The sequence below is a fragment of the Capsicum annuum genome, chromosome 11 (genome assembly GCF_002878395.1).
Source record: "Capsicum annuum cultivar UCD-10X-F1 chromosome 11, UCD10Xv1.1, whole genome shotgun sequence".
Classification (NCBI taxonomy): Eukaryota; Viridiplantae; Streptophyta; class Magnoliopsida; order Solanales; family Solanaceae; genus Capsicum; species Capsicum annuum.
In genome coordinates this window covers 143,713,357-143,736,165 of record NC_061121.1, presented here as the reverse complement: position 1 = coordinate 143,736,165, position 22,809 = coordinate 143,713,357, and the positions used below count along the sequence as shown (strand labels likewise).

At 39.8% G+C, this 22,809-nt stretch overlaps 1 protein-coding gene across 7 annotated transcripts in view; it reads right to left on the bottom strand.

Annotated features, from left to right (window-relative positions):
- The window catches only part of LOC107847738 (E3 ubiquitin-protein ligase BIG BROTHER), a 28,033-nt gene extending 5,394 nt beyond the window's left edge, over positions 1–22,639 (bottom strand). The window contains exons 1-6 of one of the 7 annotated variants that reach the window (XR_007046867.1): positions 22,457–22,616; positions 15,950–16,044; positions 15,709–15,863; positions 14,839–15,073; positions 12,877–12,923; positions 12,373–12,417 (exon numbers count right to left, since the gene is read on the bottom strand). Coding sequence is in view for 6 of the 7 variants with exons in the window: in XM_047399007.1 (XP_047254963.1) it covers positions 12,373–12,417; positions 12,877–12,923; positions 14,839–15,073; positions 15,709–15,849 (468 nt within the window). In the remaining variant the exon portion in view is untranslated. Of the gene's footprint in view, positions 1–12,372; positions 12,418–12,876; positions 12,924–14,838; positions 15,074–15,708; positions 15,864–15,949; positions 16,045–16,375; positions 16,527–22,456 lie in introns of those variants that run through there. The other 6 variants (XM_016692191.2, XM_047399007.1, XM_047399005.1 and 3 more) reach the window with 6 other exon arrangements.
- Positions 22,640–22,809: the final 170 nt, after the last annotated feature.

Here is a 22,809-nt window from a genome sequence, read left to right as displayed (position 1 = left end):
TGGCACCTGAGTGGGCATGCGTGCAGCCAGTGGCATAGGCTTGGCAAAGCGCTAGCATGGCATAGGCACTGGCATGGCACAGATGATAGCATGGCACAGGCGATGGCATGGCACAGAACATGTCTAGGCAGTGGCATGGCACAGGAAGTGACATGACACAGGCTAGGCTTGGTGCAGACAAAGCAATGTTGTGGCTTGAAGGCATGTCAAGTCTGAAGCTGAAATATTCTGAGTGTTGAAAGAAAGCTAAAAAATATTCAAAGTGTTGGAACATGACAAATTCGGCTAAGGGGCAAGGCTGCCCATGTACTTGTCACATAGGACAGTTGCATTTCGAAATGTGAATGTTTTTATATGTGGGATTTTCATATTTGTATTTAGAATAATTTAGAAAAGTTCAGTGAAGTCATATGATAAGCAAGCAGGCCATGGACATGATGCCAAGTGTGGAAGTTGTAACTGTTTGTAACCGTCATTGTGCAGTCTTTTTATATGTGTTGCTGAAATTTGTCTAAGACAGTGAGAGTTGTGTATGCCTTAGAAAATTCGTGTGGCATTTCCTTTGTAATATTCTTAGAGAATAATAAAGGTTGGGAACTTATTTCCTACATATTATTAAGTGCTTTACATTGCTTTATACTTGATCTAATTTACTTAGACATTGCTATGTGTGCGTAGCTAATGTTGTGCAGTGTGACATGACTGTCAAGCGGTGGTGCTGCGAAAAATAAACCGCCTCCGTCTCAACTGGTATCAAAGGTTTGTTGTACGAAAATAGTGACCAACATTCAACTAAATGAGTACGTTACACGAGTTCAAAATTTCATTGGCACTGCTGACGAACTCGAATGAAGTGAAGGCTTGGTTGATTTGATCACTCATATCAATGCCTTGCGTACAGAACTAGCACAATTGCGTGCCCATATTGAAGAACAAAATGCAGAACTTCTGAATTCTCTTGAAGCCATGACTATGACTCTGCTGATTGAGGACCAAGGCAGGGTGACAGAAAATATGCAGACAGAAATTGTGGTACTGCGACGTGCAGTGGCTGCTTCTGGGCAGACTCATGAAAACAGTTCCAAAGTTAAAATTCTGGAGCCTAAAGCTTTTGATGGTGCTAGAAGTGCCAATGATTTGGAGAATTTCCTATGGGACATGGAGCAGTATTTCTCTACTCCCGAGTTGCTAAAACAGACAAGTTAAACATCACTATGATGTACTTGACGGGTGATGCGAAATTGTGGTGAAGGACTCGGAATGCGAATGATGAGAGTGTTGCCCAGAATTTATACTTGGGAAAAGTTGAAAAAGGAATTGAGGGGCCAATTTCTTCCTAACAATGCCTTATGGATTGCTAGAGACCGTTTGAAAAGGCTAAGGCAAAACGGATCAGTTCTTGACTACATTAAGGAATTTTCCTCCTTGATGTTGGACATTCAAAACATGTCTAATGAAGACAAGTTACATAACTTCATTTCAAGAATGCAGGCATGGGCACAAAATGAATTAAGGAGGCAGAATGTGAAAGACTTATATAATGCAATTGTTGTCGCGGACTCGATTAATTTTCGCCCAACTCGTTCTAATTCTGACATTCCTACTACTTTGAAGTCTAAGAAAAAGACTGAGAAGAAAAGGAAAGGGAAGTAAGATGGACAAAATGATAAGATGAACAAAGGAAAGGCTCCAATGAATGCTGGAAACAACAAGAACAAGGGGAAGATAGCAATACTAAGGGTTGTTGGACTTGTGGTGGACTGCATTTGGCCAAGAGTCGTCCCAATCGTGAAAGAGTGAATGTTATGCTTGCTGGAAATGTGAATTAAGGTGAGGGTGAACAAGAAGTTGTTTCTGCTTTGGCGAATCCTTAAGGTTTGTCACTTAATCAAATCAATTTTTTGAGTGTTGTTGGAGATTCTCCAGTCTTTTAATCCTCATACTACTGTAATTCGCATTGAGATAAAAGTTGATGGCAATGGTGGATAGCAGCACGGCCACCCATACATTTGTGGATGTCAAAGTTGTTGCAAAATATGGACTGAAATTGAAAAAAGTCCAAACTGTTAGTTCCAAAGCACAAGCCATAGTAGGCATAGCTATGATATGCCCATGGTGAATGGAAATTGAACGGGGAAGCATAACTTGATGGTGATGCCATTGGGTGATTTTGAAGTTATTCTGGGGATTGATTTCCGTAGAAAATATTGCTTTGTTCCTTTTCCTCACTTGGATGGAGTGATGATCATGAATGAAGTCGATCCAAGTTTCATTAAGGTTGATCCTTATGGAGAAGCCAAGAAAGTGAAGATCAAGACCCCTATCATTTCTGTTATTTCGGTTGAAAAGGGATTGAAGAAAGGTGATGAAACTTTCCATACTGCCATGCTAGAAGTAAAGTCGGATGTAAAGGTGGAGATGTTTGATTGTGTAGCACAAGCATTGAAACAATTTGCTGATGTGATACCTCCTGAATTGCCTAAGACATTGCCGCCAAAAAGGGACATTGACCACAAGATAGAGTTGCTTCCAGGTTCCTGTTGCTCCTGCACAAGCTCCTTATAGAATGGCTCCAAAAGAGTTGGTTGAATTGCGGATATAATTGAATGAATTAAGTAGATGTTGGTTTGACTCAAGCCTTCTAAGGCTCCTTTTAGTGCTCATGTTTTGTTTCAAAAGAAACAGGATGGTTCAATGAAGATGTGTGTGGATTATTGGGCTTCGGACAAAGTAACGGTGATGAATAAATATCTTGTTCCATTGGTGGAAAGATCTTATGGACAGGTTGAGCAAAGCATGTTGGTTCACTAAACTTGATCTTCGGTCGGGTTATTGGCAGGTTCGAATAGCGGAAGGAGATGAACCTCAAACTACATGTGACACGAGGTATGGTTCATATGAGTTTCTTGTTATGTCGTTTGGGTTGACAAACGCCCCGACAACTTAGTGCAACTTGATGAATGATGTGTTATTTGATTACTTAGATGACTTTGTCGTGGTATATTTGGATGACATTGACATCTATAGTTGTTCTCTTGATGATCATTTGGAACACTTAAAGTTGGTATTCCTTGGGCATTTGGCCCGTCAAAACTAAGCAAGAATGAATCCAAAGAAGGTGCAAGCAATTGTGGAGTGGCAGGCGCCTAGTAAGGTCAAAAGACTTGAGGTCATTCTTCGGGTTGGCTAACTATTATCGCAAGTTTATTGCAGATTACTCAAAGAAAGCAGTCGCATTGACAGCTTTGTTGAAAAAATATGTCAAGTGGGAATGGTCTAAAGATGTGATGCAGCATTTCAAACATTGAAGGAAGCCATTGCTTCGAAACCCGTTTTAAAGCTGCCTAATTTTGAGTTACCTTTTGAAGTGCATACTGACGCATTAGACAAAGTTGTTAGGGTGTGTTGGTACAAGAAGGTCATCTTGTGGCTTTCGAAAGTCGGAAATTGAGTGATGCGGAACAGCGGTATTCGACTCATGAAAAAGAAATAGTGGCAGTAGTGCATTGCTTGCAGACTTGGAGGGTGTACTTATTGGGTACTCACTTCGTGGTGCGAACTGATAATGTTGCTAACACTTTCTTTAAAACGCAGAAAAAACTGAGTCCAAAGCAAGCACGGTTGCAAGAATTCTTGGTTGAATATGATTTCATTTGGGAGCATTTGGGAGCATAAACCAAGAAAACATAACCAAGTTGCAGATGCACTTAGCCGAAAAGAGGTATTTGCTGTTGTATATTCAATTTCTCAACTTGAAACTGGCTTTCTTGATAGAATCAAATTATGTGCTGCAAATGATCCACTATATGTCAAATGGATGGGTCAAGTGAAGGATGGGACAATCAAAGGGTATTGGATCGAGGACGGTTTACTTTATTTCAAAAGAGGGAGAGGATCGTAGTACCTCAAGGCAATGGACTGCGTAAAGGCTTGATAAAAAAGGTACATGATACTCCTTGGGTTGGACATTGGGTGTTGAACGGATGCTAGCCTTGTTGTCCCATGTGTATTTCTGGCCAAAGATAGAAGAAGACATTGAAGCTTATGTAAGAACTTCTCAAGTTTGCCAAAGGGATGGGACTAAACGTATGAAAGAGGAAGGTTTGTTGCAGCCTCTACCTATTCCTGAAAGGCTATAGTTGTCTGTCTCAATGGACTTCATTTTTGGGTTTCCAAAGGTTGATAAGAATGCATCTATAATGGTGGTGGTGGACATGTTTTCAAAATATTCTCTCTTTTATTGTTGCACCAGTTACCTGCTCGTCCGAAATTGCTGCAAGTCTATTTTGTAAGAATGGTGAAATTCTTTGGTTTGCCAAGTGACATGGTGAGTGATAGAGATCCGCGGTTTATAGTTCGATTTTGGCAGACTTTGTTTAGCATGATAGGGACTGACTTGAAGTTTTCCATCGGCAAATGATCCTCAAACTGATCACCAAACAGAAAGAATCAATCACTTGCTAAAAGAGTACTTGAGACATTTTGTGCCAGCAAGTCAACATAACTAGGCAAACTTGTTGGATACGGCATAGTTTGCGGCACAAGTCAGCGGCAACAGAGAAGAGTCTGTTTGGATTTGTCTTAGCCTCTTAGGCATGCAGCCTATGACACCACTTGAAATAGTGACGCTGAATATTCATGGCATTTGCCCTGCTGCTTATCGGAAACAGCCTTGCTACTTCTCCGGAGGCAGTGGTATGGACTGTGTACATCTTACCCTCCCCAGACCTCACGATGTGGGAATACACCGGATTTGTTGTTGTTGTTGTTGCCCTGCTACTTATCGGTATGCAAAAGACAAACATGATATGCTTGTTGAGGCACAAGACAGCTTACGAAAGGCCCAAAAACGCATGAAGAAGCATGCAGATCAACATAGATGTGCGGTGGAGTACAATATTGGAGACAAGGTGCTTCTAAAGCTCGCTCCTCAAATTTGGAAAAAGATTGTGAGCAAGAAGAGGCATAGAGGACTAATTCCAAGATATGATGGTCCATCTGAAGTTGTTGAAAGAATTGGGGAAGTTGCTTATAAGTTTAGATTGCCGAAAAGGTTAAAGATTCATCCCACTTCCCATGTAAGCTTTCTGAAACCGTATTATGAAGATGTTGAAGATTCGTGCCGGAACAAAACAAAAAGGGCTCCTCCCTTGAATCTGAAACAGTATAACACTAAGATAGTGAAAATACTTGATAATTGGGTTGTGGGAAACAACAAAAGAAATACGAAGACAAAATTTTTTATACATTGGAAAAACAAGAGTAAAGAAGATGTAGTTTGGGAGAAGGCTCAAAACTTGTGGCAATTCGACAAGCAAATTGAGGATTATATCTCAAAACCTTGACGAGAGCGTTGAGTTTATCTGATAGGGGTGCATTATTAGACCCTCAGTCCAAGGCATGATGATCGGCAAGGCATCGCCTTGACATGGGCTAGACAAACAATGTGTAATTGTATTAACTATAAGATAGTGTGCAGCTGATGATGACCAAGGTATTGGGACGTCGACAAGGCAGCCTTGGCACAATGTGCGACGATAGGCGCATGGCGCCTGAGCAAGCATGTGTGCAGGCAGTGGCATAGGCTTGGCAAGGCACAAGACACTAGCATGACAGAGATGATAGCATAGCACATTCGATGGCATGGCCCAGACATTGACAAGGTCTAGGCAGTGACATAGCCTAGGCAGTGGCATGGCGCAGGCAGTGGCATGGCCAGACATTGACAAGGCCTAGGCAGTGGCATGGTGCAGGCAGTGGCATGGCGCAGACAAGGCTTAGTGCAGACAAGGCAATGTTGTGGCTTGAAGGCATAGCAAAAACTAGAGCTAAAATATTCCAAGTGTTGAAAGAAAGCTAGAAAATATTCTAAGTGTTGGAACATGACAAATTCAACTAAAGGGCAAGGCTGCCCATGTGCTTGTCACATGGGGCAATTGCATTTCAAAATTTGAATGTTTTTATATGTTGGATTTTCAGATTTGTATTTAGAATAATTTAGATAAGTTCAGTTCAGTCATGTGATAAGCATGCAGGCCATGTCCAATGAAATGATGCTAAGTGTAGAAGTTGTAACTGTTTGTAACCGTCATCGTACAGTTTTTTTATGTGTTGTTGGAATTTGTCTAAGGCAGTGAGAGTTGTGTGTGCCTTAGAAAATTCGTGTGGCATTTCCTTTGTAATATTATGAGAGAATAATAAAAATTGGGAACTTGTTTCTGGTAATACTTTTGAAATGTAAAAAGAGAATCGGAACAACTGGGATTTTTTATTACTAATCAGTGAAATACAATTCAATACACGAAATGGAATTACACCGAAAATGGAAACTATAACTGGAAATTAAGTTCCTCCAATGGCGATACCAACTCCTGTAATGGAGAAAATGAATAGGAGTTTAGAATTGGAACAAGAGAAGAAGAGAATTAGCGACAGAGAAAAGAGAGAAAATCTATTGAGTGGGAAAATGTACCAAATTCATAACTGCCTTTCCTCTGTATCATTAGTTAGTTATTAATAACTAATCGATAATGATTTCCGCCATCCGATCAAATATTTTGTGTGAGATTTAATCTGGGCCTTCCTTTTCTTGATGTTAGAGATTATAATACGTGACCTTGAATACTTGTTCCTAATGTTGCCACGTCATTTGTACACTTTCCTAATATTAGTCCTAGACTAGAAGCTTCTTCAAATTTCAGCTGCTAACACCTAAATCATTAAAATACCCCTTCGGTAAAAAAGGACCTTGTCCTCAAGGTCATGTTTGAGACAAACTCGGGAAACTGACTACGAGTATAGCCCCAATCCTCCCAAGTTGCTTCATCTGGGCTCATGTTAGCCCACTGCACCAAGACCTTAACACCAACGTTGTTGTTAACCTTCTCCATTCAGCGTTGTAGTATCGAGACCGGTTGAATCAAGACATGACCTTGCCTATTGTAATCTGGTAGTTGTGATTGTACTGAAATAGTAGGTCCAACCCATTTTTTCAGCTACGAAACATGGAACATGGGATGAATAGTAGCTTCGGCCGGTAGATCCAGAAAGTAAGCAACATATCCAACCTTCTTCAAGATTTTATATGGTCCATAAAACTTAGCGCTTAATTTGAGATTTCTTCGAATAGCCACTGATGATTGACGATATGGTTGCAGCTTCAGGTAAACTAAATCACCCTCCTGAAGCACTCTCTCCGTACGATTTTAATCAGCAAAGAGCTTCATACAAGATTGGGCCTGCAGTAGATTCTCCCTCAATTTCAGAAGCATGGCCTATCATTGAGCAAGACAAAGACCAACTGTAGAACGCATGGAATGGGGTAGAGAGCCCATTGGAAACTGGGAAGGTGGATACCCATAAAGAGCCTCAAAAAGGGTCGTCTGCAAAGAGGTGTGATGGTTGGTGTTATACCACCACTACACTAAAGGTATCCACTGCAACCACTTCTTTGGGTTAGTACTACTGGTCATGGCTCGGAGATATGACTCAAGATAGCGATTAAGCCTCTCTGTTTGACCATCCGTCTGAGGTGGTAGGCGGTGGACAAAGCGAGCTTAGTGTCCATGGCTTTGAACAATTGTTGCCAAAAGAGACTAGTGAAAATAGGGTCTCAATCAACAACAATTGTCTAAGGCAACCCATGTAATTTGTAAATTTCAGCTAATAACACATCTGCACCATTTTGAGTTGTAAATGGGTGTTTCAAGGCCAAGAAATGGCCATATTTAGTCAATCAATCCACAACCATAAGTATGACATCCTTGTGGTGAGATAGAGGCATCCTTGTGGTTAGATAGAGGCAACCCTTCTACAAAATCCATGGCTATATCTTGCCAAGGACTGATGGATACGGGTAAAGGCGGAAGCAAGCCTGAGGTGGATGTTCTGTTCTCTTCTTCGTCCTCTAGCAAATGTCACAAGTTGTAACCCACCAATCATATCTTGTTTCATGTTAGGCCAATAGAAAATGGAGTGAATTTTTCTGTAGGTACCCAGCTATCCTGAATGATTCCCCTAAGGGTGACAAGTGCAGTGCCTCAAAGACTTGAGACCTCAAATTAGTGGCTCTACCCAAGAAAATTTCATGTTTGTATCTAATGACACCATGCACTAGAGTGTAGTTAGATTTACCCATAGGATCAGCAATCAACTTCGTGGGTAATTAAGTGGAGACTGGATTATGCTCATAACTAAGAACAACCTATTGCATCCAAGTTGGTTCTGATGAAGTAAGGGCATATGTAGAGCATTCCTCTTCTTGTCTCCTAGAAAGGGCATCAGCCACCCTGTTATCAGTCCCCCGCTTGTATTGTACTTCGTAGTTAAGGCCAAGTAGCTTAGTCAGACCCTTCTGCTGCAGCGCAATATTAATCTTCCGTTCAAGCAAATATTTAAGACTTTGGTGGTCTATCCTAATAATGAAGTGCCCCCCTTGCAAGTAATGCCTCCATCTATCCACTGCTGCCAACATAGCCATATATTTCTTTTCATAGGTAGTCCTCAATGCTTAGTGATAAAGAAATAGACCTTATACCTAACTCAACCTCAAAAGCTAGCTCATGCGGGGAGGATTGTCCAAGACCATATAAGGAGACCAAAAACCCTTTAACCCACCGATGTAGGACTCCAACACACCCCCGCACGTCCAGGACTGGACATCTAGAGCGTGGACAACATAAGATTTTTTTTGGGGGGGGGAGGAGGAGGAGGAGGACATTGAAAACAATGAATTGGGTGAGTTTGGCTCTAATACCATGATAAACTCAACCTCAAAAACTAGCTCATGAGAGGAGGATCGCCCAAAACGATATAAGGAGACCAATGACCTTTTAACCCACTAATGTGGGACTCCAATACTTGGGACATAGAACTTTACTGAGAAAAACTAAAGGTCAGCCCTCCTGCATAAGCACAGCACCCATTCACTTGGAGTAAGCATTAGTCTGCACCACAAATGTTTTAGAAAAATCCACCAAAAAAAAGAAGAGGGGCAGTAGTCATGACTGATTTTAGATGCTGAAAGGCTGCATCTGCCATACTATTCCAATGGAAAGAATTCTTCTTAATAAACTAGTTAAAGGTTTGCTTATCACCCCATATGACTGGATAAACCTCCTATAGTAACTCGTTAACCCCAAAAAACCTCTCAAAGCCTTAAGAGTTTAGGGTCCAGGCCAATTAACCATTGCATCAATTTACTATGACCAGTGATGATATGATGATATGAACCAAGGATTCTACTTGTGATTGCGCAAAAGAGCATTTGGATCTCTTGGCATACAAGTGTTTTTTCCTCAAGATAGTCAGCACCTTCTTCAAGTGTAAAATATGGTCTTGCATTATAGGACTATACACTAATATGTCATCAAAAAAGACTAGTACAAACTGCCTCAAATAGTCTTTGAAAACTTGATTCATTAACCCTTGAAAAGTGGTCAGGCCATTAGTTAAGCCAAAGGGCATCACCTTGAATTCATAGTGACCCAAATATAATTCAAAAAAGGTTGTTTTGTAGATGTCCTCCTTATTCATTCTAATTTGATGATATCCAGCCTGTAAGTCAATTTTTGAAAAGACAAATGACCCACTAAGTTCATCTAATAAGTCATCAACTAAAGGAATAGGAAACTTATCCTTAATAGTGAGCTTATTAAGCTCCCCGTAATTAATGCAAAACCTCTGACTCCCATCCTTTTTCTTCACTAACAACACAAGGGAAGAAAGGGAGGAATAGCTGGGCTGAATAAGGCCGCTACTTAACATGTCCTTTATTTGTTTTTCAGTCTCATTTTTCTGAAAGAAACTGTACCTGTAAAGTCTGATACTAGCTGGTTCTACTCCTGGTTTCTGGGGAATAAAGTGGTCCTGCATCCTCTTAGGTGGCAGTGATGATGGTTCTACAAATACATCCTCAAAAAGGACCAATGTATTAGTAATTGTTGCAGGTACAGTCTCATTCTCCACCACCTCTGATGTTGTGACAGTGAAAAGATGTGCCCATAGCCCTTTCCCCTTCTTTAACATTTGTTTAATGCTGCCCGAAGTCATGCTCTGAAGAATCTCTTCATTATACATACCCTTGAGTTCTACTCTCCTTCCTTTATATGTCACTTGAGCTGAGTAATCCATAAAATCCAACAACACAGGATTGCGATTTTTTTCATCCAATCTCCCCCAAATATCATGTCACTACCCCCCAAACTAATAAGTCTCAAGGTGTCTTCAAACTCAATACCCTGTATCTTCCATTTAAACTTAGGATGGAAATGCAAACTCGTTAGTTTTCCCCATTAGCTACAGTGACTCTCATTCAAATAGCTTCTTCAATCACACAACCAATTTGTTTAGTTGTACTCAGAGAAAACAATGCAATGAGTGCTACCATAGTCTACCAATATTATCAGTTTCTTCTTCTTAGATTCCTCTTTAAGTTTGATGGTATTAGGAACTATAGTACCTGACAAGGCATGCAAACTAATTTCTTCATCCATAGGAATCTCCACTGGAATCTCGTCGGTATATTCTCTTTCTCCAGCTGGTTCCCTGATTCCTCTTCATTAGACTCCACTGCAGCTGATATAGTATTCAAATGTTTGTTTCTACACTGGTAACCCTGATAATATTTGTCTCCATATTTAAAGCATAGCCCTTGGTTCCTTCTCACCTTCCAAAGCTTGTTTGCATTAGTTGTAGGGTTTGTAGACCCCACCCTAGCCCCTTGGATAGTAGGCTTAGAACTGAAATTGTTGTTGGTGTTTGATTGGGGGATCCTACTCCACACCATTTTATTCCTCTTGATCATGCTATCCCACACCTTCTCTTGATGTCTAGCTTTGTCGACTGCTTGACTCAATGTAAATGGGTCCAACATCTTACCTGTGTGCTTGATTTCATCCTTGAGCCCTTCAATAAAGAATCCCAAGGAAAATTCCTCTGGAATTGTGGGATTTCTAATCAAAGACCCATGCCATCAATTCCTCAAACTTCTCAAGGTAGTAATAAATTGTTGTACCTTTCTGCTCCAACTTCTTAAATTCACCCAGAAGATTTAAGCCTCTTCTGACACCACTTGTAATAATCTTGAAATGTAAAAAGAGAATCGGAACAACTGGATTTTTTATTACTAATCAGTGAAATACAGTTCAATACACAAAATGGAATTACACCAAAAATGGAAACTATAACCGGAAATTAAGCTCCTCCAATGGCGATTCCATCTCCAGTAATGGAGAAGATGAATAGGAGTTTAGAATAGGAACAAGAGAAGAAGAGAACTACCGAGAGAGAAAAGAGAGAAAATTTGTTGAGAAAGAAAATGTACCAAATCCATAACTGCCTTTCCTCCATATCATTAGTTAGTTATTAATAACTAATCGATAATGACTTCTACCGTCCGATAATATATTTTGTGTGATATTTAATCTGGGCCTTCCTTTTATTGATGCTAGAGATTATAACACGTGACCTTGAATACTTGTTCCTGATGTTGCCACATCATGTGTACACATCCCTAATATTAGTCCTAGACTAGAAGCTTCTTCACATTTCAGCTGCTAATACATAAATCATTACATTTCCTGTATATTGTTGAGTGCTTTACGTTGCTTTATACTTAGTCTAATTTACTTGGACGTTGCTCTGTGTGGGGCATGTGGCATGACTGCCACGCAGTGGTGCTGCAAAAAATAAATCGCCTCTGTCTCACCTGGTGTCTTGGCTAGCTTGTCGCACCTTGTTTAATTCCACAGTACTTGCTACCTCCCACTATTTAAGTCAAATATTTCTCTTGGCAAGAGCATTGAAAGTGACAATATTATTGGGATCCTAGTCTTCCACTCGGGACGGGCTTGTAAGAGGGACCTATGACATTTCCTCCCATGAAAAAGGATGTTTAATTCAACCTAGAGAAAACAGTCTGGACACTATCAAAATTGAAACAAGAAATTATATCAAAAATCACGATGTCATTTTTCATTCGACATTACACCACCATTCTCGTCAACAATGCATGACACATGTCTACAGCAACAATTAAGTTTCGATCCTAAGCTAGTGGATGTTAGCTATATGAATCCTTGCTCTCCATTTCACTCCATCTAGACTTGACTTACTCTAGGGATAGAGGTTATAGAGATCCCACAAAAAATATATCAGTATCTTACAGGGATCTTTCATGGCAATAAGCATTTCACGTCAACCTTCACAGCTTTTAAAACTAATTTCTGCTTTAATAACCACTAAAAGAACTCAGATATGAGATTCTCAGTGTCTCAAAGTGGATCACTAGATAATGATAATATCTGATGATGCACAAGATAATGATAATACAAGTCTAGTAAGTGGAGGTGAAAGAAATTTTACAAATCAAACCTCATAGGTCATGTTGTCAGGGTCAATATTATCTTGCCAAACAACCTGCATTAATTTACAACATAGATGAATGAAACAAGTAGTCAATAATTCAAATCATAAGAGGATAATAAAAGCTTCTTCACTCGCTGTAAAGAAACAAGTATGATCCATTCTTACTCAGCGGACAGTAGCATTTTCTGAAAACATTAGCAAGAAGAGAAAATGCAAGACTCCTCCAGTAACTACTACATTTTAACCTTTTTCTTGTGAAAATGGCAGCTATCCTATTGCAATTTTTTCTTGTTCTTCAAAAGAGTAATTCTAAAACTATTAAGCTACTATATTGTTTGTCTGCTTTAAATCATTGCTATAGTTACAATCACAAATACAAACACAAAAAAACAGTTCTATTCTTGTCGTGGTATGCAGATACTTAATACTATGTGTAAGGAATGTAGAGGTTATGGTGGTTATACATCAGCCGGACTAATGACCATGAAATAAAATAGAAAAGAAACATAACTTGGTATATACCTCACTGTTACGCGTATTAATTTGACCCCTAGGACCTGAAAAAGAGCAAAGGGTCATGCTTAGCCATAACCGGATGTATCATAAAAGTAGGAAGCTCTTTATTAATAGGCACAAGTAACAGAAGCAGAAACCTGAGACAAATGAAACTGCAAATACTCAAAGGCGTAAGGTCCAACACAAACATATTCCATACACCTTTTGCTGCATTTATATCAACATATTTCCTTCATAACTCTATCCATGACAAATATGCATAATCAATATTGTTGCAGCCTAAGATGCTCAGACTCTTCAATTTCAGTGTCACATTTGTGTTGATACGACATGGGTGTGGGACCCATACCGGATTTGGTCAACCAATTTTGGATACTTTGACCAAAATCAACAGAAATTTGGGAATGATACAAGATACAATGATTTCTTTAATCATTACAAGCACTAAGGTGAAATTGAAGAAAATGGAGTACCTTGTATATAGAAATTTATATGTCAATTCTTTTCCTTATAGCACCTTTTGGGATTGTATTCATCAATGTTTTTTCTACATAATACCTTGTAAGTTTTTCACATAATGTCTCATAATTTAGACATATAACTCTATTTTTAGATATTTAAATTATTTTTAGCGGAATTCCGGCACCCATATCCATACTTGGATCCGTACCCCAAAATCGTAATATTTAGATCATGAAGGATCCGCAGCCGTATCGGACACCCGCTCCCGAGTCCGAGCAACATAGGTTACAGCACAGAATGCATTACAGAAGAATGTACTGAAACATGCTTCTGCCGTACTAAAAGGAAACTGTAACAATTTAACTTTCAGAAATTGATTCATGGAAAACAGAAAGAAACATATAACTGGTTATCGTAAAGAAGAAAAAACCATTTGAGTTTTTTCAGAAAAAAATTTGGCATAGAAACAGCAGTTGGAAGTGTTTAGAAACTCCATAAATAAAAGGGGAGTGGATGTAGAAAGTGTAATAAAGCAAACTTAGCACCACTTTGACTTAGGAATGTATGATGTTCTAGTATTTAACGGATTTAATGACTCTCCACTCACTTATAACCTGTATTTACAGGCATATTTCAACTTGATAAAAGCTCTGTCCGATCTAGAATCTCGGCCATTTCATCGTCCATACATAATTGGTATTAAAAGAGATAGTCTTCAGAAATGCTGTATAAAGGTCCTTTTTACAGAAACAGCAGAAAAACGTCTCAGTGCCTTCAGTGAATCATTTAAGTGAATTGCTGCAGATCACAGGACCAATCACATATGATGAGCATGAATCATTAAGGAGTTAGCAGACAAGAAGGATTTGTTTATTTTGTTGGATCGCCTTCTCCTAACCCATCCAAGTCAAATTTTGTTGGTTGACTAATGCACATTGAGTGGACACTGCAGAACACTCGTTCAAACATGAGGCTTATAGCTCAATGGATTTCAAGACAGCAAGATAACTACTGGAAGGTGAGTGTTGAGATGTCACCTAAAACCTTGAGATGTAAAAGAACAGTAGATCCCCGTCCTCAATGCTTAGAACTATGGGAGTGATGGAGAGCGGGTGTTACGATCTAGATTTATGGTGTTATAACGGTTGAGGCTAGTATAAATATGGCTGTTAGATTATCTAATTTTGTGTTTGCTAAATAATTGACAAATAATAGTAAATAAAATGTGAAAGCACAGGAAGACATCTTTACAGTAGGAATGAACTGAAAGGGTGCTGACCAATGCCGTTAAAATCATGGTAGGTGATCAATAAGTTATTTCCGGTGCATTTACTAGCAATATTTAATCATATACACCACGTGAAAAGAATTAAAAAAGGAACTGTTGAAGATGTTTCCATATACATAGCCTTTCAACATTCTAACTTTGTTGGTTTTCTTTTTAAAACTAGTACATATCAACTGCAGTAGGAAGAAACTGAAAAGGAAACTTACATTCCACAGAATTAGTGAGTGAATTGGAGCCTGAAATTTCCTCTCTAGGCACATTTGCAGCTACATTCTGGTTAACGGTGGCAGTTGAATGGTTCTCTAAATGTCTATCATGCTCGATTCCAGATACATGATCATTCACCACATATTCATGACCATAATCGTAATACGAGAAACTACCTGCTTCAGAATACCCAAATTTGTATGGATTGGTGCTGATGGATAGATATAAACTCTCCTGCAAGGATCAGAGAAGTCACATGGCAGTTTTATTTAAACACCTGTTCTACATTTACATGTGACTAATACTTTGGTATAGACGAAACTGAAGATGCATGAAGAAAATGTACATGTTGCAGATAAGTGATATCCAGAGGTATATCTAAGGTTTTCATATGCTTATCAGTTTGAAGCGGAGTTCCTAGTTTGCTAAAGAAATTTGAAAGCTAGTGTCCTCTAAATGCAGCATAGTTGCTAATTATGCAGTTGATACATGTTGTACAGTGAGTACTAAGGCATGGTTCTAAATTTGCTCTTTGCACACTGCTAGAGTAAATGTATGTATGTAATGGAACAGCACATACTTGATAAACAAACTTCCATGTCCTCATGAGACATTTTTTTCATATTCATAAGCACTATTTGTAATATCTGCGTATCCAATCACAATTTACAAAATGTCCAGGGTCGCAGAGTGAATTCTACAAGTTTAAACAAATCCTTGTTCCAATTGCACCCTCAGTTGTACAGGTTTTTTAGCAGAATCTTGCATAACAGGGCAGAAGGTGGCAATGTGGGATCAAAATGGAAATAGTGGAATGCACACCATGAATGTAGCAAGAAATGATCGATTTCCGCAGAACTACTGAATACCTGAGCATAAGGAGGATCAGCAAATATATAATTTACATGGTCATATGTAACACCTCCAAAGAAATCCATAAAACTTCCAATTGAATTATAAGGTGTAGCAGCATTCGTATAATGAACTTCCATTTGCTGATTCCAGTTCATGGTGAATTACTATTCTGCAGCAGATTGCATATTCGCCATGTCAACTCTTAAAAGCAAAAAGTAGCTATGAAGACTACAAGACTCCGAAAATCATACTTACCGCTAATTCTTCAGGAGAGCTGAGAGATGAACAATCAACATATGAAACTCTGATTCCAAGACATTTAATGTGGATCCTCTTCAGATTTGGCAATCCTATTAAAACAAAACAATCAGTTTCTTAATTATCCTTGCAGGCAGTGGCGGATCTACACTATAGTCAGGGGGTTCATCCGAACCCCCTTTAGCGGAAAATTATGTTATATATGCATGGTTAAAATTATTTTTGATGTATATATATTAGATGTTGAACCCCCTTCAATTAGTTTTTATATTCACTTATGACCCCCCTTAGCGAAAATGGAGCCATTGCTTGCAGGTGCAAAAGATGCACAAAGATAAACGACAGGGAAAAGCAAAGAAGCAAAAACACATTATCAAGAAATTGTAACAGAAATTTGCAACTAATTCAAGTAGTTTTCCTTACATCTGTTCAGAAACAGTGCTGTATTTTCCAGCAGCCCCTCGGTAACCAAAATGGATTGCAACAATACTTCAGTTAACATTAACAAAATACTGACACATTATACTGGAGAAAATCAGCTAAAAGAAAGCTGTTCCATATCAAGAAACTTCAATAATAATTCGATGTTGCAAAACACACTGATAGGTGGTCTACGGCTGACCCTCTGGCCAAAGAAATTTAGAAAAGAGATGAAGAAGAAGTAACAAGAGAGATTGGGGCAATTTTTTCCTCCCCTTTCTGAAAGCTAACATTACAATTTAAAGGAAAAATGTAAACTACTTCTAATAAAATAACTGCAAATGAAACGTGGCCTAATAACCGTAAATGGAAACGTGGGCATCCCCATTATCTCCTTTATTTCCGCGCAACTACGTCTAAGACTATTTCAAAGAAAGAGCACAACTACTTCTAAGACTATTTTAAAGAAAGAAATCCACCACCCATTAGTTAGCATCATAACAATCCACCCAACTTGAAATCACCTTGTCCTCAAGGTGAAACTGAGGGTAAGTACGGGAAAAACGCCATTTATCTTCCCATGTTGCATCTTCCCTTGATTGACCAACCCATTTAACCAAAATCTCTGTTTTTGGCCGATATTTCCCTTTCTGCACGACTCGTTCTTCCAAGATACCCTCTGGTTGAGGTGCCACCTGTAACTGGACAGGTTCGTTGACAGGAGGTGGGATCGGTTCCGGGACAGGGCCTTCTCTTTTCCGTAACAAACTCACATGAAACACATCGTGAATTAAGGAACCAGGAGGTAATTCAATCCGATATGCAACCTTTCCCACCTTAGCAAGAATTTTGTAAGGGCCAAAAAAAACGCGGACTTAACTTAGCTGATGTTCGGGAGACCACACTTGACTGTCTATATGGCTGTAGTTTAACATAAACATGATCCCCTACCTCAAATTCCAATTCACGACGGCGTTGGTCTGCAAAATGCTTCATACGGTCTTGAGCTTTGAAGAGGTTGGCTCGTAAGGTTTTCAGCATCCGATCACGGTCTTGAAGGTAGTCTTCGACAGCTTGAACCTTAGTCGTTCCTGGAACATACGGCAAGATTTTTGGAGGCAGCCGTCCATACACAACCTGAAAAGGAATCAGCTTGGTGGAAGTGTGAACTGAAGTATTATAGCTATATTCCGCCCACGGTAGCCAATCCACCCATTTTTTTGGCTTGTCACAAACAAAACAACGCAAGTATTGTTCCAGAATCCGATTGACAACTTCTGTTTGTCCATCCGTCTGCGGATGATAGCTAGAACTCATGCATAAAACCGACCCTTGCAGCTTGAATAGAGCTTGCCAAAAGGAACTTATGAAAATTTTATCACGATCACTTACAATGGTTGAAGGGATACCATGCAAGCGGACAACGTTGGCTACAAAATCTCGAGCTACACTTGCAGCAGTAAATGGGTGCCGCATAGGAACAAAGTGGGCATATTTTGAGAGTCGATCTACAATCACCATTATCACTGTAAACCCGTTAGACGCAGGTAATCCTTCCACGAAATCCATGCTAATGTCCTCCCAAATTCTGTCTGGAACCGGAAGTGGCTGCAACAACCCAGCAGGCTGCATGGTGTCCGTCTTGGCTCGTTGACACTCATGACATTCCCGGATATATCTTTTCACAAAATCTTTCATACCCAACCACCAAAAATTGTGCTTCACCTTAGCAAGGGTTTTATGAAAACCAAAATGGCCTCCTTCGGGAGAGGAGTGACACATAACCAGCACAATGGATAGAAGAGGAGAATTGGAGCTTAACAATATAGCATCATTTCTAAACAAAACTCCATCATGCTTCACAAGGTTACCTTTAAATTTAATAGGCAAGGATGAAGGTAAATTCAAATAAAAAGGGTCTGTGTGTACCTCTTCTTGAATGGTGGCCCAAATGGTGGAACAAGGATGTGAAACATTTAGATAATGAAACTCGGGCGTACGAGAGAGGGCATCTGCGCCTTGGTTCAAACTTCCCTTCTTATATTCAATTTTGTAGTCAAATCCCAAAAGCTTGGGTAGCCATCTGGACTGAACTGGGGTAGTGATTCGTTGCTCCATTAAATACTTGAGACTGACATGGTCTGTTTTCACCACAAAAGGTCGCCCCAGTAAATAGTGCCGCCATTTCCGAACCGCCTTTACAATAGCTAACATCTCCTTCTCATATGTAGACCAAGATAACATGATTCCCTTTAAAGGAGCACTGAAATAAGCCAAGGGTCTTCCACGTTGAGTGAGAATAGCTCCTATACCCACCCCACTCGCATCACACTCCACAGTAAATGGGTGAGACCAATCGGGCAAAGCCAAAGTAGGAGGGGTTGTCAGGGCAATCTTCAACTCCTGGAAAGCCACTTCTGCCTTTTCATTCCAAATAAAAGGGCCTTTGCCAACTAGTTTATGCAAGGGGGCAGCAATACTTCCAAATCCCTTGATAAACTTTCGATAATAACCCGCCAACCCCAAGAAACCGCGTACCCCTTTTGCGTTAGTTGGAGTAGGCCATGAAAGTACAGCCTTAACTTTATTTTCTTCAACCGCCACACCTCCCGATGATATGACATGCCCCAAATAATTAACTTGAGAAACTCCAAAACAACATTTTGAGAGCTTGGCAAAAAGTTGATTAGTATTTAATAATCCCAAAGCAGTACGTAAATGCCCAAGATGATCATTCAAGGTCTTTGAATAAATAAGAATATCATCAAAGAATACCAATATAAACTTACGCAGGTATGGCCTAAAAATGTCATTCATTAAGCATTGAAAGGTGGCTGGAGCATTGGTGAGGCCAAAAGGCATAACAACGAACTCATAATGTCCGTCATGCGTTCGGAATGCTGTCTTTGGAATATCAGTTTCCCGAACCCGTATTTGGTGATAACCAGCACGAAGGTCAAGCTTAGAAAAGATCGTAGCACCATATAGTTCATCGAGTAGCTCGTCTATTACTGGAATTGGGTACTTGTCCTTCACAGTGATGTCATTGAGAGCCCTATAGTCCACGCAAAAACGCCAAGTGCTGTCAGATTTCTTCACTAACAAGACCGGCGATGAGAACGGGCTATGGCTGGGGCGAATTAACCCATCACGCAGTAACCCCCTAACTTGTTTTTCAATTTCCGTCTTTTGCAAATAAGGTTGGCGATATGGCCGAGAGCTCACTGGTTTGGCTCCGGGAATTAAGGGTATGTCATGGTCATGGAAACGCCTTGGGGGCAATTCTTTTGGCTCTTGAAAGACCTGCTCATATTCAGTTAAAACATGTTGAACGGCTGGACAAGGACTTGAGGTAGAAGAAAGCTCCGATTCGACCCGATTAACCTGGAGAAGTAAGGCAATACCCTGTATTCCCATCAACTCGTTAGCCTTTAAAGCAGTCAAATCCGACCCCCGCAACCCTTGTAACTTATGTGTTGAACCAGCCTGAAGGAATCCAAGAGTGAGATTCTGGAAGTCGATTTCAATAGGCCCCAAAGTCTTCAACCACTGAACGCCTAAGACAATAGGACAAGCTGCGATTGGCAGAACAAAAAAATCGGTGGTTATAGTGTAACCTTGAATAATGATTGTAAGTCCTCGCACTCGTCCCACACAAGCTAACTTGTCACGGTTTGCGACGACCACTTCCAATTTGACCCCATTATCTACCGTCAATCCGAACCGCTCCACTAACGATTGCTCGATGAAATTGTGGGTACTACCACCATCAATTAAGACCACCAAATCTTTGTTATGAATTTTTCCAGGCAACCTTAAGGTTTGGGGAAGGATGGTGCCGGTAATTGCGTGGAAAGAAATCTCAGCGGAAACCTCATCAGGAGGGTTCTCATTGGCTTCATCCTCATAGCTGTTGCTCTCTTCAACGTCATCGACTTCACTGATCATGAATAATTGGGGCTTGGTGCACTTATGACCCGGAATGTAGCGTTCATCACAGTAGTAACACAACCCCTTTTCCCGACGTTCTTTAGCCTCTGCTCCTGATAAACGGCGAACTGGACTTGGGGCAGGTAAAGCTAGGCGTTGAGATGGTGCTGGGCCTAAAATTCCAGCAGAGTGTGGGCCTTTAGGTAGGGAATTAAAACTGGTAACCCGAGGAGACGGAGTAACCCGCTGTTGCAAGTTCAATTTCTCCTCAACCAACCTGGACAACCCCATTGCATCTGTCATGGTGCGTGGCTTCTTGAGTTTCACCTCCAACCGTATATCTTCCTTCAGCCCACCTACAAAACAGCCAAGTAAGAAAGACTCCGGTAGGTTATCAATACGGTGTGACAATCGTTCGAAAGCTTCAATATAAACTGCAACTGTGGTGATCTGTTTGAGTCGATGAAGGGATTCTGAAGGGTCATCATAATCAGTCGGCCCAAAACGACTCAGCAAAGCCGCGGTAAATTCCCTCCATGTCATCGGACCTCGTGATTTGGCAAACCACCGGTGCCACTGTAAGGCAATACCGTCAAGATGAAAAGAGGCAAGATTGACCCGATCTGTATCAACGACGTTCTGAAATTCAAAGTATTGTTCAGCCTGAAATATCCACCCCGTAGGATCATCACCACTAAACCGAGGAAAATGAAGTTTCAGGTAGGGTTTCCCTACATTACCGATTGTGGATCCCTTGCCAGAGCCAGAAGGTTTGTCAGAATCCTTCTCCTTAATCTCCCGAACGTCTGTCACTAACTTGTGGAACATGGCAGTGAGCTTTTCGAGAGTTTCATTAGTGTGTTGCTGGAATTGTTCGAGAGACTGCTTGCGTGTTTCCATTGGATCAAACCCGCTTTGATACCACTGATAGGTGGTCTACGGCCGACCCTCTGGCCAAAGAAATTTAGAAAAGAGATGAAGAAGAAGTAACAAGAGAGATTGGGGCAATTTTTTCCTCCCCTTTCTGAAAGCTAACATTACAATTTAAAGGAAAAATGTAAACTACTTCTAATAAAATAACTGCAAATGAAACGTGGTCTAATAACCGTAAATGGAAACGTGGGCATCCCCATTATCTCCTTTATTTCCGCGCAACTACGTCTAAGACTATTTCAAAGAAAGAGCACAACTACTTCTAAGACTATTTTAAAGAAAGAAATCCACCACCCATTAGTTAGCATCATAACACACACACAGAATGGAAAGAATAGATTATGCTTCTTCCGCCTTATTTTCCAGAATTAACCGATTGCAATAATGTGGAAGAAATTAAACACCAGATTTGGCACACTACACTTGCGAAACTCACAGATATAAAGTTAACCGCCATGTAGCAAGAAATTTCAACTAAATCCAACAGTAATTCCTTAATTTTGAAATAAAAAGAAGTTAGAAAGGATGCACTAGAAGTTTCAGGTTCAAAACCCAGCGGAGACAAAGACACTAGTTGATGTCTTTCCATTAGTTCTAGTCTTGGTGGACAGACAGAGTTACTTGGTATAGAAGGTGGGTGATATCCCGTGGAATTAGTGAAGATGCGCAAAAGTTGGCCTAGACACCACGGTCATGAAACCAAAGAAAAAAGATAGAACAAGAAATTTGACAAACTCAGGTTATTCCTTTTTGTTCAAAAAAGAAAAAAGAAAGAGTTACCCAACGGATCTCAACAAAATACAACAGAAATTAGCATCATATTGACACATTAACTTGAAAAAAGAAGAGCAAAACCAAATTTCAATTAAATCGAAATTCCATTATTTCACAAAAGAACATAGAGAACGCACAAGAAATTTTGATATTTTCCTATTATATTTTTTAGAAGAATTTCCAGCATTTTCTCAGCAACCAAACGGATCACAACAACAATACTAAGTACGCAATTAACGCCGCATTTACTTGTAAAAACCAAATTGCTCCATAACATATCATCAATTCCTTGATTTTTGCTAAAAACACGCAGAATGGACAAAAAGAAATTGTCATGGAAAGAGTTTGCAGCATTTAATCAGCAACCAAACAAACAGATGATAAAAACAGTTAGAACGAAATTAACACGGAATTTGAGTTGGAGAAAGAAATCGGTAGGTTGCTCACCATTGAGAAGGGAGTGGAAGGAAAAAGGAACAAGGAACAAGGAACAAGGAAGTAAATTAAGAAAGGAAGATAAAAGAGGTGAAGAAAGGAACAATAAAACAGTGGATAATAATAATCATAATGATAATAATAATAATTTTAATAAAGAGGTTAAAGAAACCGACATTTGCTTCTTTTTTGTGTGAAAATGGCATGTGTCCCTCCTACTCACTTTTATAAAGATCGGTATAGAATAAAGTACAGCCTGTAAAGCTCACTGTACAATGACTCGTATTTTCTCTTTCATTTTTTTTCCTCTTTGTCGACTATTCAAAAATTTTAGGGTAATTTCCATATATATTATTTTTACAATT